Genomic DNA, 18922 nt, shown 5'->3' with positions numbered 1-18922 from the left:
CAAGAGAGTTCCAGAAAAACTTGTACTTCTGCTTTATTGACTATGCCAAAGCCTTTGACTGTGTGGATCACAATAAACTGAGGAAAATTCTGAAAGAGTTGGGAATACCAGACCACCTGACCTGCCTCTTGAGAAACCTGTATGTAGGTCAGGAAACAACAGTTAGAACTGGACATGGAAAAACAGAACGGTCTCAAATCAGAAATGAGAATGTCAAGGCTGTATATGTCACCCTGCTTACTTACTTATATGCAGAGTACATAATGAGAAATGCTGTGCTAAATGAAGCACAAGCTGGACTCAAGATTGCTGGGAGAAACATCAATAACCTCAGATATGCAGATGACACCACCTTCATGGCAGAAAGTGAAGAAGACTAAAGAACTCCGATGAAAGTGAAAGAGAAGAGTGAAAAAGTTGGTTTAAAACTCAACATTCAGAAAAGAAAGACCATGGCATCTGGTTCCATCACTTCATGGCATATAGATGGAGAAACAGTGGAAACAGTGGCAGACTTTATTTTTTGCAGCTCCAAAATCACTGCAGATGGTGACTGCAGCCATGAAATTAAAAGATGCTCGCTCCTTTGGAAGAAAAGTTATGACCAACCTAGACAGCATATTAAAAAGCAGAGACATTATTTTGCCAACAAAGGTCTATCTAGTCAAGGCTATGGTTTTTCCAGTAGTCATGTATGGATGTGAGAGTTGGACTATAAAGAAAGCTGAGTGCAGAAGAATTGATGCTTTTGAACTGTGGTGTTGGAGAAGACTTTTGAGAGTCCCTTGGGCTGCAAGGAGACCCAACCAATCCATCCTAAAGGAGATCAGTCCTGAATGTTCGTTGGAAGGACTGATGTTGAAGCTGAAGCTCCAATATGTTGACCACGTCATGCAAAGAGTTGACTCATTTGAAAAGACCTTGATGCTGGGAAAGATTGAAGGCTGGAGGAGAAGGTGACAACAGAGAATGAGGTGGTTGGATGGCATCACCGACTTAATGGACATGAGTTTGAGTAAACTCCATGAGTTGGTGATGGACTGGGAAGCCTGGCGTGCTGCAGTCCATGGGTTCACAAAGAGTCGGACACGACTGAGCGACTGAACTGAACTGAAATGAAGTTGACATTTAGTGGATGCTGTAAAGATGGAGAAAAGTATTAGAGGAAAGAATAGAGACAAACTGAGAGGAATGAGAAAAATCTGCTTAATAGAGAGGAATTTCAGAGTGTCAGTCTGAAGGAGGAATATTTTCAAGGTGAGAGTTTTAAAATGTTAGCTATTGTAGGGAACTTGAACTGATAAAGAGCCCTTTAGACTGATAATTATGAGGTCTTGGTGACTTGTGGGATTGTGAAGGCAGAAGTCGGAAAGTGAAACAAAAGGTGAACAGTAGCCATAGATTTATTGACTACTGACAGGAGAGATTTATTCTTTGCTGAGGAGTGTAAAATTAGGAAATATATATATGCTGCTAGGGACAGTTTGCTCAAAGTAGGTGGATGTGATTGATTTACCTTAAGGCACCTGACAACTGTTCACAATATATCTCTGAAATCCTAGTGCCAATTCAGGTTTGGTCAACCTGGTGGTTATCTACAAATAGCAGAAAGTTATATTTTGCCAAATTTAATTAGGATTTGTCATTTCATGCTAACAGCTTGTTATGGTCCACTGGGAGAAAAGAAGTCAGTAAGTACACAATTTGTCTCTACTTTAACACAAATTTGCTGTCATTCGTATATTTGAATAGAAGTCTAAATTTGGATTGTATTTGTAGCCTGGAGACACATGGACTGCCAATTGCCACAAATGCACCTGTACTGATGCAGAGACTGTAGACTGCAAACTCAAGGAGTGTCCTTCTCCACCCACATGCAAGCCCGAAGAGAGACTTGTAAAGTTCAAAGATAATGATACCTGCTGTGAAATTGGATATTGTGGTATGTAGTCATGATACATTGCTTTCTTTTCTACTTTATTTTTATTGAGACACAATTGACATAAAACAGTATTAGTTTCAGGCATACAACATAATGATTCCATATATATATATATTATATATATATATTATATATATAATATATATACATGTATGTATATATATTGCAAAGTGATCACTACACTGTCTAGTTAAACCACCTATAGTTACAATATTTTTTCTTGAAATAAGAACTTTTAAGATCTACTTTCTTAGCAATATAATGCATTATTTGATTTGAATAGTTGTTTACTTATTCATATATTCAAGAGTTATTTATTGAGCTACTAATCTGAGTCAAATGGTTGATAGGTATGACAAATAACAGAATCAATATTTGCCTCTTAAACCCTACTATCTTTTGAGTAACAGAAACCTAGAATTAACAGTTATGAATGTAATCAGTAGATTAAAAGGAGATGATGGTGTTATGGGAAGAAACTTTATAATGTTGCCTTATTGTTGGTAAATATGATCTCATATACAATTTCTGTTTTATAAATAAAAAAATTTATAATGTTTGTCTTAGGGTAAAATATGTATTTGTTTTTCAGAACCAAGAACATGTTTATTTAACAATAATGACTATGAGGTAAAGTTATTTCTACTTTAATATACTTTTATTATTATAATTAAGAATAAATGCAGAGTGTCTCAGCTAATATGAAAAAAATCATATGTAATGGTGGAGTGGAATCCATTCATTTTTTACCCATATTCACTTCAAAAGAAAGGTCAAATGTAACATCTACCACAACTTGCTTCAAAGGGCAACAATATTCTTGATCATTAATCTAACAATGGAGCTGCTGAACAGAATTTCTCATGGGTTTCCCCAGGTGGAGAAGACATATAACATTCAAATCAATGAACAGAGTTAAACTGTAATTATAATCAGAAAGATCTAATGGCTGAATTGTCAGAGATCAAATAGGAAAAAAATCAGAACTCCATTATGAGGATATTATATCACAGTATATTCAGGGCTGATCTAACAACTGATTTGACATATTGGAAAGTAATTTAACTTTTTAGAAAAAGTATCAGAAAGCCATAAAAAAACAGATGATTCTCAATAATACATGTGAACTGGTGACACTAAATATTACAAGAACTAAATCTAGACTAAAATATGTGGTATGTTAGGAAATACATAAAACAGAGCCTATAATTTAATAGTAATTTAACTTGGTTAAAGTTAATTTAATTTAATAATTTACTTTGGGGCTTCCCTGATAGCTCAGTTGGTAAAGAATCTTCCTGCAGTTCAGGAGACCCTGGTTAAATCCCTGGGTTGGGAAGATCCACTGGAGAAGGGATAGGCTAACCACGCCAGTGTTGCTGGGCTTCGCTTGTGGCTCAGCTGGTAAAGAATCTGCCTGCGATGCAGGAGACCTGGGTTTGAGCCCTGGGTTGGGAAGATCCCCTGAAGAGGGAAAGGCTAACCACTCCAGTATTCTGGCCTAGAGAATTCCATGGACGGTATAGTCCATGGAGTCTCAAAGAATTGGACAGGAATGAGTGACTTTCACTTTACTTTGGTAACTCATTTCTTATACTCACATTTCTACTCAGGCTTCTTAAATTTTAGTTTCTAAAGGTGATCTGATGAAAATCTATGACAGTTTTGGAATATAAACCATGAGGATATTTAAAGAACAAAGCAAAATTGTACCTCTAATCATTTATATGCAAAACAGTTGAAATAATAAAATTCGAGCTTACCTGAAAGTTCACTTTGTGGTTCGAGGGCCTGATATAAATGGAATTTCCCAAACTGATGTTTGAATTTTGTACATAAAGTAATTATAAAGCAATCTGAGTAGCAATCTAGAGAGCTTTAAAAGCATGAAAACATAAGCAAAGGTAGAAGATATCTTGTGGGATTTTTTTAAATCCTTGAAAAATATCATAGAACCACAATAGATGAATCTTAATTTGAGGATTGAAAATCTTTGACACATTCTGTGCCCTCAATGAAGATCTTTGCTTATTCATGGAAGTCTTTAACCTACTTTTTCTTAAATATTAATCTAATGGCTCAAAGCATCTCTGGAAATTCATGAAACATTACAAATTTGAAACAGAAATGAAGATCAATAATCATTAGTTTCCTCCTCCTCCCCACCTCCCAGGTTGGTGCTTCATTTGCTGACCCTAACAACCCGTGTATCTCTTACTCTTGCCACAACACTGGTTTCATTGCCGTGGTTCAAGACTGCCCCAAGCAGACCTGGTGTGCAGAAGTAAGTCATCTTCTTAAGTAACAATCAACAAGATTCACGTCTTATGAGAAATATAAATACAACTAGTCTTATTCCTTATTTGTAAAAGCTTTTGCCTAGCAATAAACATAAATCTCTTACAGATTTCATTCCAGTTATGTCATCTACCTTTTGCTGCCAACTATACTTTTTATATCAAATATATATTTGCAGGCTCTATAAAACTTAATATAGTGCTATTCCAGAAGTAAGTTACTGTAGAAAGAGTGCTGCTGTATTTTAAACAACAACAACAAAAAGCTAGTATTTTTCAAGGTCATGGCTTCAGGTTAATAATTTTCTATAAAAGAACACATTTTAAAATAGAATCACATAAGTATGTACAGTTCAGATTGCTCTTTGTGTCACAATTTTTATCCCCTGCAAATAGGATGAGGGTTTTGCATTAATGAATGCTTAAGCTTAAAGTATTAAGGAAGTTTTAAATTTCACTAATTTGTTTCTGAAGATATAATTGATAACATAAAGTTTTATTTTAGACCGCAAACTTTGGATTTCAACATTTACTGAGTTTTTTACTTCAGACAGTGATAAGTTTGAGATTATAATAATGTAAGGTACAAATCTTGCTTGTGAGAAACCTAAGTGTTGAGTTGTAGTGTCATTATTAAAGTATATTTTTCAATTAAGGGAGGGGTATTCTTTTATTCTTGGGCATTTCATTTTAAAGATGAATTTAATTTTAAGTGTCGTTTTCCCATTTCTACCCACTGTTGAAAAGTTTGGTGTTAACAGTCTCACTTTTATCACTGTGCTTTCCTCTCTGTGCTGACTGGATCTGAGATCTGCATGTTTATCTGTTCTATTCCTCCCTTTGTAATGCTATTTCAATAAGTTAACAAATGTTATATTGTTTATAGAAAAATACAGGATTTGCTCAGTCATTTTCTTTTTCTCTGACTCCTGTAGGAAGACAGAGTCTATGATTCAACAAAATGTTGCTATACATGTAAGTAAAATTAAATTCCACATCTGAAAAAAATGTAAACTGTTAGCAGAAATTTAGTGTTTCCTTAAAACAAAATGACAGATCATTAATACAAAATCTCCTGTGTTTTTAACACAACTAGTAATCTAACCCGTATGCATACCGATGATTAATATAATGCATTATATTTTCTTACTCATGTTGGTTGCAACACTCTTCCAAGTAAAAACCAGTGATGTTTACAAGGGTGAAAATTTAATTTGCATGGAAAAAGTTTTGTTTGCTCTCCTAACATTGGCAAATTATATTGTAAATTGTTGTATTAGAGCATAAAGATGATCAGCAATTTGAGCTAATAGATGTGTGAAACAACCATCCCCCCCTTTTTTCCTCCTCCCCTCTTTCTTCCTTTCTCTTACCTTCTTCCCTCTCTTTTCCTTCTTTTCTTTCCCCTTCTCCTATGATAGTAATAATAGAATAATAATAATATTTATTGAGTATTACCCTGGTACCTTGTGCTGGGTGCTGAGATAGTCTCTCCATACCATCGTGAAGTATTTGTTATTATTCTCTACTTTATGATTAGGAAAATTGAGACTTAGTAATTGTTAATGTTAAACCTCATTTCTGATTCTGTTTTCCATTTTGTTTTAGGTAAACCTAATTGTAGATCTTCACCCGTGAATGTGACTGTTAACTACAATGGTTGCAAGAAAAAAGTTAAGATGGCAAGATGCACAGGGGAATGCAAAAAAACCATCAAGTAAGTTTCTCTTTGTGTACTGCTTGTTAAGTTTGTAACATTGTGGAGAAAATCAAGCTTTGAAAACTTTACAAGGACAAATGTTTATATAAGATCTAATAATCAGGACCTGATTCAAATAAAATATTAATACCTGCAAAATAAAATAAGCATTTTAAATAGTAATTAAGCATTTTGAAGGTTTTTTCTATATGTCAGACATAATACATTTATGGCAAATGTATTTATTTTCATAAAGTGATTACAGACAGATGTCAAGCAAATCCTCTAGCTTAAAAGTGTTTTTTAAAAAAATGGCACTTGCATTTTAAACATAGCACATATTAATTGTTCTTCCTTTTGTATACTTTCACATGTAGATTAATATATGAGTAATAATTTGGTATTACATTGTATATTTTTAAAATGTTTTGTTTATATTTTTGTACCATACTGCTCTAACTATGAGATTATAGTCTTCACTTTTTTTGGTCTTATATACCAATTACTATGAATCCATAGCAGAAATATACAATAAAGGCAAAGAATAAATTGGCTGGAAGACTTGCTAAATCACTTAGACAATTGGAATCTGAGCATTGATGTCAATTTATTTCAGAAAGCATTCTGAAAATATTTATTACTGAACTTTTTTTTCTTTTAGGTATGACTATGACCTCTTTCAGTTGAAAAATTCATGCCTTTGCTGCCAAGAAGAAAACTATGAGTATAGGGAAATTGATCTTGACTGTCCTGATGGTGGTACAATACCTTATAGGTACAGGCATATCATTACATGTTCCTGTTTAGACATATGCCAACAGTCTATGACTTCAACAGTCAGTTAATAATAAATGGCATTACCTTTCCCATTGTAACAGACCAGGTATTTATTTTATAAGTGAACAAAAATAATGACTAAATTGTGAGAATAACTAAACATTTGCATATTGCTCAAAAAGTGAGTTATCATTGTGAGGTCTTTTGTTCTTTGATTGACTGGATCTAAAAAATAAACGTAACTTTGCAAGCGATTAGTGAACGTATGTATTTATTTGGTAGCAATGAGAATTCTGGAAGTCAAGGCGAAACTGAGTCTTGTCATCAGTCTCCAGTATACTTGTCTTCTACTCTTCATCTGAATGAGGCCATTATTCTGTTTTGTTCCTTCACTTCATGGTTAAACTTATGAAAATGTGAATTTTGTTAATCACCCCTTTCATTCTATGACACCTCCCTCTCCTTAGGGTACTGGTGGCCTTCTTATGACTTTTTCCTGTAGGTTCTGATATCATTTTCACTCTTCCATTCTTGAAACATTTTTCTTGCAGTTTCTATGTCATCATTTTTAATTAGCGTTCCTATATTCTGTGGACAGTTTCACTTTTGCCAGTCTTTTAAATCTCAGTCCTCCAAAGTTGTATCCTCTTCCTCTTCTCATTTTACTGAGACTCCTTGGAAGATTTCATCAACATAGGTAGATGTGTTTGTACATTGAATATTTCCAATCTATGCCTCCAGCCCTAAACTCTTCTTTGAATGACATCAATAGAATTGCATTGATAAAACTGATATTACATCTTTAACTGGACATTCTGTGCATGGAAGCTAAGTTGCTTCAGTCGTGTCTGACTCTGTGTGACCCTGTGGACTGTAGCCCACCAAGTTCCTCTGCCCATGGCAAGAATACTGGAGTGGGTTGCCACGCCCTCCTCCAGGGGATCTTCCCCACCCAGGGATTGAAACCTGCGTCTCTTATATCTCCTGCATTGGCAGGCAGGTTCTTTACCACTAGTGACACCTGGGAGAAGCCAGGTACCACAGATTCAGCAAGCCAAAACTAAATTAAATGTCACTCCCCTTAAACCCACATTTCTACTTGTATTTTGCATACCTTGAGGTAGTTAGCTAGCAGTTGAGATTCAATAATATCATGACTGTCATCTTCAGTACATTCTTTGCTGCTTCACACACATACCTTCCCATATGTATATTTCCAAATGTGCCTTATACAACATTGTTTACATGTTAAAACATACACAGTTACTAACAATGTATGTTAGTACATTAGTACGTCTCCAAATCCAATTTATCATAATCTACTTCTGTACTACTCACCTTTTTATAGGACTTGGACTATTGGGAAATTTAACCATCATCAAACACTGTATGTCTAAAGGTGGTGGAAGAATTGATATGTTAGGATCTTGGTAACTGCCAACAACAGGTGTATAATAGCTAAATCCAGGTGGATATTACAGAGACTTTTAAATTTGGTCCCAAGGCCTTTGACTTTCCTCCATGTCTTGTCACTGGTTCCAGCTTTTTCTTCCTTTCAGTCTATACCAGAATTGGTCAGTTGACAAAATGTTTGGTACTTGAGCCTTTCAAAATCCAAACGGGTGGCATCATAAGTTTTTCGATACCTTTTACATCAGGGAATGGTAAGCACAGAGTCAACCATACACTTACATCTCAGCCTTTTACTGTATGACAGCAACAATATTCTCCCTTGGTAGTCAGAATTGATCATCCCAGACAATACGACGATGGAGACAGAATTTTCAGCCTAGAAAGGCTGTTCAAAGTCACAAAAGACCAAAAATGGCTATAAAGGACTTTGAGCAAAAGGGAGAGAATGTAACATAAGTGTTGAATTTGACCCATGTAATATATCACACAGTGCAGTCGACATATTAGCTTCACAGGTTAGTATCCCTCAGCTGGTATTAGTGAGGAGCTCCCAAAGTCCAGATTTTAGGTTTAACATCTATGAAGAAGATAATTTCACTGATGCTGTATGCACCCACTGCCTTTTGCTTTTCATTTTGAAATTCTTTTTCAGTTGAAAGGAGTTCTGTACATTGGTTCATGGTAATAAATAAAATATTCAATAAGCCATGAATAAAAATATTTCCCAAGACATGTTAAGCACAAAAAGAAAATTCAAATCAACAATTGGTTATATTGGAGAAAACAAGTACTGATCTGTCCTCCCATCAGAACAGGATCAAAGTTGTCCACCTGTTACCAGGAGGCTGTCTGGTAGATAAGAAAGAAGGTACTGAGTTGAAATTGATATCTATATTGATTTCAAACCAAAATTTGGAAACAAATTTCTGGGATCCACCCATTTTGTTTCATTGATTATAGAAATATCTAGAAGAGCAGCTTCAATTCCAGTTGCCATCAAATTACACTTATTGTGAAGAATATTGTGAAGCACTATCCAGATTTCCCTTCAAAAATGAAAGATTTATTTTCTTAACTTTCAAGAGTGCTGCCAGAAGATTACTTATGGTTGGCTGCCTCCTTCAGGGATTGCCTCCATTAAGGAAAGCCACGTCTTTCAATGTCATGTCCCCTTTCTGGAAAAAAAAGTGGAGCATCCAATGACTCATGAGGGATGGTAGAAAGGTTTGGCCCTCTTATCACAATTTGGATCTTAAGAATGAACTGAAAGGTTGACCAAGGCTTTCATCGAAGACACATAATGAATTATTTATTATTCATTTCTTAATTTCTCCTTCTTCCAGCCTTGATTCCTTCCTTCTCTTCCACAATTTTGGATTCCAAGAGCTTCCCTAATAAATCTACTGTTTGTTAATAGCTATCTCCGAGTCTGATCCTAGGGAATTCAATCTTCATTTCTTAAGGAAATTCAGCATCATTCTCTAGGGTCAGTCAACTGTATGTAACATTCCAGCTTGAGAACTGAAGAGGGGAAGAATGCAGAAATAAAAGTATATCTCTCATTTTAATGGTGACTTTGAGTGAAACGTATGAAACCTCCACCACCGTTTCTATCTCTCATTTTCTCTCCCCATCTTTCCCTTATATAATTAAAAAATATTTTTGTATGCCAACAAGACCATTTTAACGGCTTTAAAAGACAAATGGTGCTATTATAAAATTAATGAGAGGAAATAAAGTTGAATATTAACAGTCAAAATCTAGAATTATAATTTTGTCAGAACACCTTTAAAACTCAATCAATATTCATGACTATTCTAATATTTCTCTCCCAATGTGCAATTCATACCACAATACTGGTCACTATCCTCTCCTCATTTGCCTTTGTATGCTTCATAATCCTACATATAGTTTAGTAAAATATCACTTTATTGAGGGATGATTTGAATATAAAGAGCTGTACATGGAAATGAGTAAGATGGTGGCATATGAGGCTCCTAACATCCCTCTTCCATTTGGATACAGCAAATGAACAACTATACATGGAGCAACTCCCTTTTAAAGAAATTCCAAAATTAGTTGAGTGATTCCTAAACACTAGGTAAACAAGAAAATATTCACAGTGAAATGAACAGTAAACCCTAATATACTCTCTTTCTTGCTTGGCAAAGAAATATAGCAACTCTTTCCTTCTCCTCCAAAGCTCTGTCTCTATACTTCTGTTTGGTATTTCTGCATAGAGAGCCAATATCCTTTGGCAACAGGTTCAAGAGTCTCAGAGGACTGGGGGAAAAAGAGATTCCATGCTTAGAGTCAGTCGCTCAATTGTATATAGCCCACCAGGCTCCTCTCTCCATGGAATTCTCCAGGCAGGAACATTGGAGTGGGTGACCATTCCCTTCTCCAGGGCATCTTCCTGATCCAGGGATCGAACCTGGGTCTCCTGTATTGCAGGTAGATGGTTTACCATCTGAGTCACCAGGGAAGCCCTTTAAGCCATACTTACAGGGAACAAACAAAATGTCATGTCTCCAGGACCCAGAGCAAGAGCAGTAATTTGAAAGAAGTCAGAGTCAGACTTACCTGTTTTTCTGCAGAGTCTCCAGAGAGTCAGGAAGCAATTGGAGCTCACTCTGGGGACAGAGCCAACAGCAACAGCAATTTTGTGGAGCTTGTTATACCATATGGACACTGGTGCTGTCAAATTCCATTTTATAATCTTTCCTCTAGCTTATTAGCCTCAGAACAGGACAGAGTGTCTCAGATCAAGCAATTCACTAGGCTGGTACACAGCCCCACCCACTAGGAGGCAGACCATCTTAAGATCCCCTGAGGCTTCAGCCACCCTGGACACGGCCCAGCTCACCAGAAGGCCTGGTCCCATGTATTCTTGTGCATACACTATACCAGATCCCACCCCCAGGCCTTGCATTCAGAGATCCAGGGACCCAGTTCCACTCACCAGTGGGCAGCCATCAGCCCCAGAACTCCTAGCTCTGCCCACCAGCTAGCCTGCTCTAACCTCAGGACCAGCCTCATCCATTAGTGGGCAGACACAAGTCACAGGACAACCAAGGACCTGAAGCCTGTGGGCTCAGCCCACCTAACAGGACAGCACTTACCCTGGACTGGCTGGGCCCTTCCCCCATCCATTAGCAGGACAACACAAGCCTCAGGATACCCTAGACCTTGCGGTCAGCTGTGTCAGGAAGCAGCCCCATCCAGCAGCAGCTTGATACAACCATAGGACCCCCGGGTCTTGTGGTCAGACCCCAGGCTTTACCAGCCAGTAGGCCGCACTAACTTCAGGATCTGATTTACAAACCAGTGGGCAGGTGTCAGCCCTGTGATCTCCAGGACCATACCCTGCCCAACGGTGAGCCAGCACTAGGCCCTGGGTACCTCAGGGCACATGACCCAGCCTCACCACACAATGGCTGACAGCCTCCACACAAAGCAGGATATGACAACCAACTAGTCCAGGGGCCAATGAAGCTTACCAACAAAGCTGACTACTCTGGCAAGAGTAGTCAGCCTGCCACAAAAGAAGAATTAATGCAGCCCATATAAGAGGAAACCCTAGACCATATAGCTCTAGTTTTCAGAGGGGGATGTGCTGCTTGGATGCATAGGACATCTCCTACAAGATACATAGAAATAAAAACAATTAAGTTTGGCAAAATGAGGTGATCAGGGAACATATTCCAAAAGAAAGAACAAGATAAAACCTCAGAAGAAGAATGAAGTAAAGTGGAAAACAGCAATCTATCCAAGAACTCCTTATTGCCAAATTCAGAGTTAAATTGAAGAAAGTTGGGAAAACCACTAGGCCAGTCAGGCATGACCTAAATAAAATCCCTACAATTATACAGTGGAACTGACAAATAGATTCAAGGGATTAGATCTGATAGACAGAGTGCCTGAAGAGCTATGAACGGAGGTTTGTCACATTGTACAGGAGGCAGTGATCACAATCGTCCCCATGACAAAGAAATGCAAAAAGGCAAAATGGTTTTCTGAGGAGGCCTTACAAATCACTGAGAAAAGAAGTAAAAGGCAAAGGAGAAAAGGAAAGATATACCCATTTGAATGCAGAGTTCCAAAGAATAGCAAGGAGAGATAAGAGAGACTTCCTCAGTGATCAATGGAAAGAAATAGAGGAAAATAATAGAATGGAAAATACTAGAGATTGCTTCAAGAAAATTAGAGATACCAAGGGAACATTTCATGCAAAGATGGGCTCAATAAAGGACAGAAATGGCATGGACCTAACAGAAGTAGAAGAGATTAAGAATAGGTGGCAAGAATACACAGAACAACTGTACAAAAAAGATCTTCATGGCCCAGATAACCATGATGGTGTGATCACTCACCTAGAGCCAGACATCCTGGAATGTAAAGTCAAGTGGACCTTAGGAAGCATCACTACAAACAAAGCTAGTGGAGGTGGTGGAATTCCAGTTGAACTATTTCAAATCCTAAAAGATGATGCTGTGAAAGTGCTACACTCAATATGCCAGCAAATTTGGAAAACTCAGCAGTGGCCACAGGACTGGCAAAGGTCAGCTTTCATTCCAGTCCCAAAGAAAGGCAATGCCAAAGAATGCTCAAACTACCACACAATTACACTCATCTCACACGCTAGTAGTAAAGTAATGCTCAAAATTCTCCAAGCCAGGTTTCAACAGTACGTGAACCATGAACTTCCAGATGTTCAAGATGGTTTTGAACAGGCAGAGGAACCAGAGATCAAATTGCCAACATCTGTTGGATCATTGAAAAAGCAAGAGAGTTCCAGAAAAACTTGTACTTCTGCTTTATTGACTATGTCAAAGCCTTTGACTGTGTGGATGACAACAAACTGTGGAAAACTTTTAAAGAGACAGGAACAACAGACCAACTTACCTGCCTCCTGAGAAATCTGTATGCAGGTCAAGAAGCAACAGTTAGAACTGGACATGGAACAGACTGGTTCCAAATAGGAAAAGGAGTACATCAAGGCTGTATTTGTCACCCTGCTTATTTAACTTATATGCAGAGTACAGCATGTGAAATGCTGGGCTGGATGAAGCACAAGCTGGAATCAATATTGCTGGGAGAAATATCATTAGCCTCAGCTATGGAGATGACACCACTCTTATGGCAGAAAGTGAAGAAGAACTAAAGAGCCTCTAGATACAGTGAAAGAGAAGAGTGAAAAAGCTGGCTTAAAACTCAACATTCAGAAAACTGAGATCATGGCATCCGGTCCCATCACTTCATGTCAAATAGATGGAGAAGCAATGGAAACAGTGAGAGACTTATTTTTCTGGGCTCCAAAATCACTGCAGATGGTGACTGCAGCCATACAATTAAAAGATGCTTGCTCTTTGGAAGAAAAGTTATGACCAACCTAGACTGAATATTAAAAAGCAGAGATGTTATTTTGCCAATAAAGCTCCATCTAGTCAAAGCTATGGTTTTTCCAGTGGATGTGAGAGTTGGACTATAAAGAAAGCTGAACACTGAAGAATTGATGCTTTTGAACTGTGGTGTTGGAGAAGACTCTTGAGAGTCCCTTGGACTTTAAGGAGATCCAACCAGTCCATCCTAAAGTAAATCAATCCTGAATATTCATTGGAAGGAGAGATGCTGAAGCTGAAACTCCAGTACTTTGGCCACCTGATGCAAAGAACTGACTCATTAGAAAAGGCCCTGATGCTGGGAAAGATTGAAAGCAGGAGGCAAAGGGGATGACAGAGGATGAGATGGCTGGATGGCATCACTGACTCAATGGACAGAGTTTGAGTAAACTCCGGGAGTTGGTGAGGGACAGGGAAGACTGGCCTGTTGCAGTCCATCGGTTTGCATAGAGTGGGACACGGCTGAGCGACTGAACTGAACTGAACTGATCCCAGAAAGAGTTCAGTGTAATGATTGTGAAGATGATCAAAGAACTTGAGGGAAGAATAGATGCACAGGTTAAGAATGTTTTAAGGAAAGGTTAAGAAAATATAAAGAAAAACAAAACAGGGATAAGGAATACCATACCTAAAATGATGAATAACTAGGAGGAATCAAACTGTAATAAATAACAGTAAAGGTATTAAATCATCCACACACAGAGCTAGTAGGAAGTTTAAAAGACAAAATTAGTAAAATCATTTATATTCACAGTAAGCAGTTAAGAGATAAACAAAATAAATGGATGTAAAATATGATGTCAAAAGCAATAATTGTGAGAAGAGGAAAGAACAGATGCAGTATTGTTAAACACATTTAAAATTGAAAGCTCAACTAAAGCAATCGAGTATATAATATATATCTTTATAATATAGAAATATTTCTGTATGTAAATTTTATGGTATCCACAAGTCAAAAATCTGTAATACACACACACAAAGAAAAAAGAATCTGAGCATAACACTAAAGATAGTCATTAAATCACAAGAGAAAAGAATCACAGAAGAAAACAGGAACAAAAGAAAAGAGATTCAAAACAAAAAACAACCCACCGCAAAACAACTTACAGAATGTTGATCAGAATATACATATCAATAACAACTTTAAATGTAAATGAACAAAATATTCCAATAAAAAATATAGAGTGGCTGAATGGATACAAAAAGGAGATCTGTATATTGCTGTCTGCAAGAGACTCCTTCATATCTAAAGACACAATGGGGGGATGGAAAAAGGTAGTTCATGCAAACGGAAATCAAAAGAAAGTCAGATTAGCAATACATCAGACAAAATAGACTTTGAAACAAAGACTGATGCTACAAGAAACAAAGAAGGATGTTATATAATGACTAGTCCATGAAAAAGATATACCAATTATAAATGTATATGTATCCAGCGTAGGTGCACCTAAATACCCAAAGCAAATATTAATGGAATAAAAGGAGAAATTGACAGTAATGTAATAGAATAGGGGACTTTATTATTTTTTTTTTTGAGAGTAATAAAGTTGCTTTATTTTAAACCAGAAGGTCTGTGCTTATACATCAGTTGGCACCCAAAGCATTCATTTACACAGTTTACCAAAGTGACATAATGACTGGTTACAACAATCATCAACATTTGTAACTGAGCAGGATCCTATGGGGGCCTTCCCAGGACAGACCCCCTGTGCCCCGGGCCCGCCCCCTGCCTCTTGTCTGTAAAAAAAATCTTTAGCCTCCCAGATGCTCCCTGAGCAAATTTAATCAGAGAAGTGAGAAAATACAGAAAGGAAGGGAAAAAAACCAAGCGATACAAAACAGGAATAGTTGAGTCATTAAAGAAGGTGGAGGACCTTTATTTCCTCCTCAAGGGCTATAGATAATATTCTGAGCCAGGTCCTTCGAGTGGTTTTGCAGCTACTGACGCCCCCACCAGGTGGGAGAAGCTAACTGTGTGCTGCCCACCAGCACACAGACCCCAGACCAGTTGAAACCAGGAGGTTGACGGGGTTGACTCCTGATTACCTCACCACCAACCAATCAGAAGCTTGTCCGCGAGCTGAGCACACACTCCATATCCTCTCCTGCTCAGCATGCCTTTACAAACCTTTCCCTGAATGCCCCTGGGGACAGCAGGCCTTTCAAGCCCCAGCTGCCTGGCCTGACTGCTTGGCCCTTGCGCTTTCCTTCACCACAGCCTGGTGCCAGCGAATAGGGGACTTTAACACTCCGGGTTATGTAAATGGACAGATCATCTAGGCATAAAATCAATAAGGAAAGATGGACTTTAAATGACACATTAGAACAGGTGAACTCAATAGATACCATAAAACATTTCATCCCAAAGCAGCAGAATGTAGCATTATTTTAAAGTGTACATGGAACATTCTCCAGGATACATCACATGTTAGGTCACAATACAAGTCTTGGTAAATTTAAGAAAGTTGAAATCATATCAAGCATCTTTTCTGACCACAACATTAGGAGACTAGAAATCTAGACAAGAAGAGAAAAACTGTAAAAAATATAAATAGGTGGAGGCTAAACAATATGTTACTAAACAATGGATCACTGAAGAAATCAAAGACAAAAATTAAAAAAAATAACTATAGACAAATGACAAAGAAAACACAACTCAAAATCTATGGGATATGTAAAAGCACTTCTAAGGGAATTTTATAGCAACACAAGTTTACTTCAGGAAATAAGGAAACTCTCACACAGCCTAGACATATACCTAAAGGAATAGAAAAAGAACAAACCAACCTAAAGTTAATAGAAGAAAATTAATCATAACAGAACAGAAACAAATGAAACAGAGAATTAAAACACAACAGAAATGATCAATGAACTGAAGAGCCTGTTCTTTGAAAAAAATAAATAAAATTAAGAAGCATTTAGCCAGACTCATCGAGCAAAAAAGGGAGAGGCCCAAATCAATAAAATCAGAAATGAAAAGGGAGTTGTTTCAACTGACACCACAGAAATACAAAGGATCATAAGATATTACTGGGGGAGGGGGAGCAGTCCTAAGATGGTGGAGGAATAGGATGGGGAGACCACTTTTTCTTCCACAAATATATCAGAAAATCATCTGCATACGGAGCAACTTCCGCAAAACAACTTTTGAATCCTGGTGAAAGACCCCAGTTACCCAGAAAGGTAAACCAATCTCTTTGACATGAGGTAGGACAAAAATATAAAGATGAAAAGAGAGACAAAGCATTTAGCGACAGAGACCCATCCTGGGGAAGGAATCATGAAGGAAGAGAAGTTTCCACAAATTAGGAAACCCTCTCACGAATGGGGTCGGTGGAGAGCTTTGGAATTTCAGATGGCAGCATAACCAACAACAACAACAACAAATCACCACAGAATTCCTGCTGAATTACCTGCGCAAAAGTGGCTCACCTGCTCACGTCTGCCTGCAGCAAGTAGGGGCTGGGTGTGGAGGAGCTGGCAGCATCACTGGTCCTTACAGGGGTTGAATGCCCTGAGGACATTCTGAGGAGACTACTGTGACAAAGCAACTCAAACCATGGGAATGGCAGAGAGACAAAGAAAAACAAAGGCCTTTTCCCCTGGAAGGCTCTCACGCGGCACTGTGACCCCTGGTGCACTCACAGACAAAGGATTGCGCCCTAGCGAATACCAAAGGTGAGCAAGCTGGCATTCCCCTGGGGGAAGAGAGGCATGTGCGCAGCAACCAGAGTTGGAACACCAGGGGCCATTGCAGTCTCCGTCCCAGAGACCGCAGCTCCCATCAAGCTGTGAACAGGCTGCCCGTCAGTAACCACGTCTTCCTGGATCCTGAATGGTTCATATCTACCAGGAGTTTCACGCCTGAGACTAGCTTCCTGAGGGGACTGTACACTCATGGCGCACCCGGGAGCCTGAGTGGCTTGGACCTGGGAAGTACAGGAGACACGTGACTCACCCGGGACTATTCCCTCATGAGGTGCCCAGGCGTCTGAGCAGCTTGGACCTGGGAAGCGTTACCACCTTGGGCTGTGGCAACCCCTGTGTGGTCCATCCACTGTAAGTACTACCCACACAAGCCAGTGGGGTTTGCTCGCCGTGTCCCCCCCCTCCACAGCACAACTGAGAAAGCAAGCTTGAATAAAGTCCCAAGCCCCCTTTGCCCCCTCTTGTCAAGGCAGAGATTAGACTCTGAAGAGACTTGCAAGCAGAGGAGGCCAACCTAAACAAAGAAAAGAAGGGGGAACTGACCCAGAAGTGGCAGGTGCAACAGATTAAAATTCTGCAGTTAAGCTGAGACCATGCATTTGACAGGCAACTGTAGATTTTGAGAACACATACAAGCCAGAACAAGGGATTATCTGACACCAAACTGGCACCAAAATATATATATTTTTAATTTTTGTGTTCAGCTATTTTTTTATACTGTACCTTTGAGAGTATAATCTCTTCTGTTTTTTAAATTTTTGCTTCTACATAGTTATTATTAATTTTGTAACTGTAAGAGTTTAATTTTTAGCATCCATTTTCACTTAGTTTGATTACTGGCTTGATTGCTCTCTTCCTGTTTGAATCTCCCTTTTCTCCTCTTGGTCACCTGTAACTCCTTCCTCCGTCTTTGCTTCTCCGCATAACTCTGTGAATCACTTTGGCTGTTCCTGGCTGTGGAGACTTGTTTCACCATTAACCGAGGGGTTTTGTCTTTAGTGTTCTGTGGACAGAGAAGTCCTGACTTGTAAGAGGGAGACTGAAACCCAGAGACAGGAGGCACAGCTGCAGAACCTTGGGCTATCATTGAACTCCTGACCCCAGGGAACATGAATAAGTGAGAGCCCATCCAAAAGCCTCTATACCTACCCTGAGGCCAAGCTCCACCCAAGAGCCCACAAGCTCCAGTGCAAGACACCCCATGCTAATCCTTCAGCAAAACAGGAACACAACCCTGAACATTAAAAGATGGGCTGCCCAAAGCCATACCAAACCCATAGACACCACAAAACTCACTATGGACTGCATTGCCCTTCAGAGAGACAAGATCCAGCACCATCTGCCAGAACTCAGACACAAGTCCCCCCAACTAGGAGCATCACAAGCCACTGGTCCAACACCACCCACAGGGAGCAGACACCACAATCAAGAGGAACTACGACCCTCCACCCTACAGCAAGGAGACCCCAAACACAGCAAACTGAACAAAATGAAAAGGTAGAGAAATGTTCAGCAGGTGAAAGAACATGATAAAACCCCACAAAACCAAACAAAAGAAGAGAAGATACAGAGTCTACCTGAAAAAGAATTTGGAATAATGATAGTAAAGATGATCCAAAATTTATTTTGAAAACAAAATGGAGTCACAGATAAGTAGACCAGAGACATGGATTGAGAAGATGCA

The 18922-nt window shown here is 38.6% G+C and overlaps 1 protein-coding gene across 1 annotated transcript in view; it reads left to right on the top strand.

Moving 5' to 3' along the window:
• The window catches only part of LOC110142997 (mucin-19), a 127956-nt gene extending 120987 nt beyond the window's left edge, over nt 1-6969 (top strand). The window contains 7 exon segments of the mRNA XM_070454850.1: nt 1660-1691; nt 1780-1942; nt 2535-2572; nt 4116-4230; nt 5179-5214; nt 5848-5956; nt 6600-6969. Coding sequence (XP_070310951.1) covers nt 1660-1691; nt 1780-1942; nt 2535-2572; nt 4116-4230; nt 5179-5214; nt 5848-5956; nt 6600-6783 — 677 coding nt within the window. The 3' untranslated portion in view covers nt 6784-6969.
• The last annotated feature ends 11953 nt before the right edge of the window (nt 6970-18922 follow it).

This window comes from Odocoileus virginianus, chromosome 24, assembly GCF_023699985.2.
Source record: "Odocoileus virginianus isolate 20LAN1187 ecotype Illinois chromosome 24, Ovbor_1.2, whole genome shotgun sequence".
Taxonomy (NCBI): Eukaryota; Metazoa; Chordata; class Mammalia; order Artiodactyla; family Cervidae; genus Odocoileus; species Odocoileus virginianus.
Note: the sequence above shows the minus strand (reverse complement) of the source record. Positions and strands in the feature narration are given on the sequence as shown.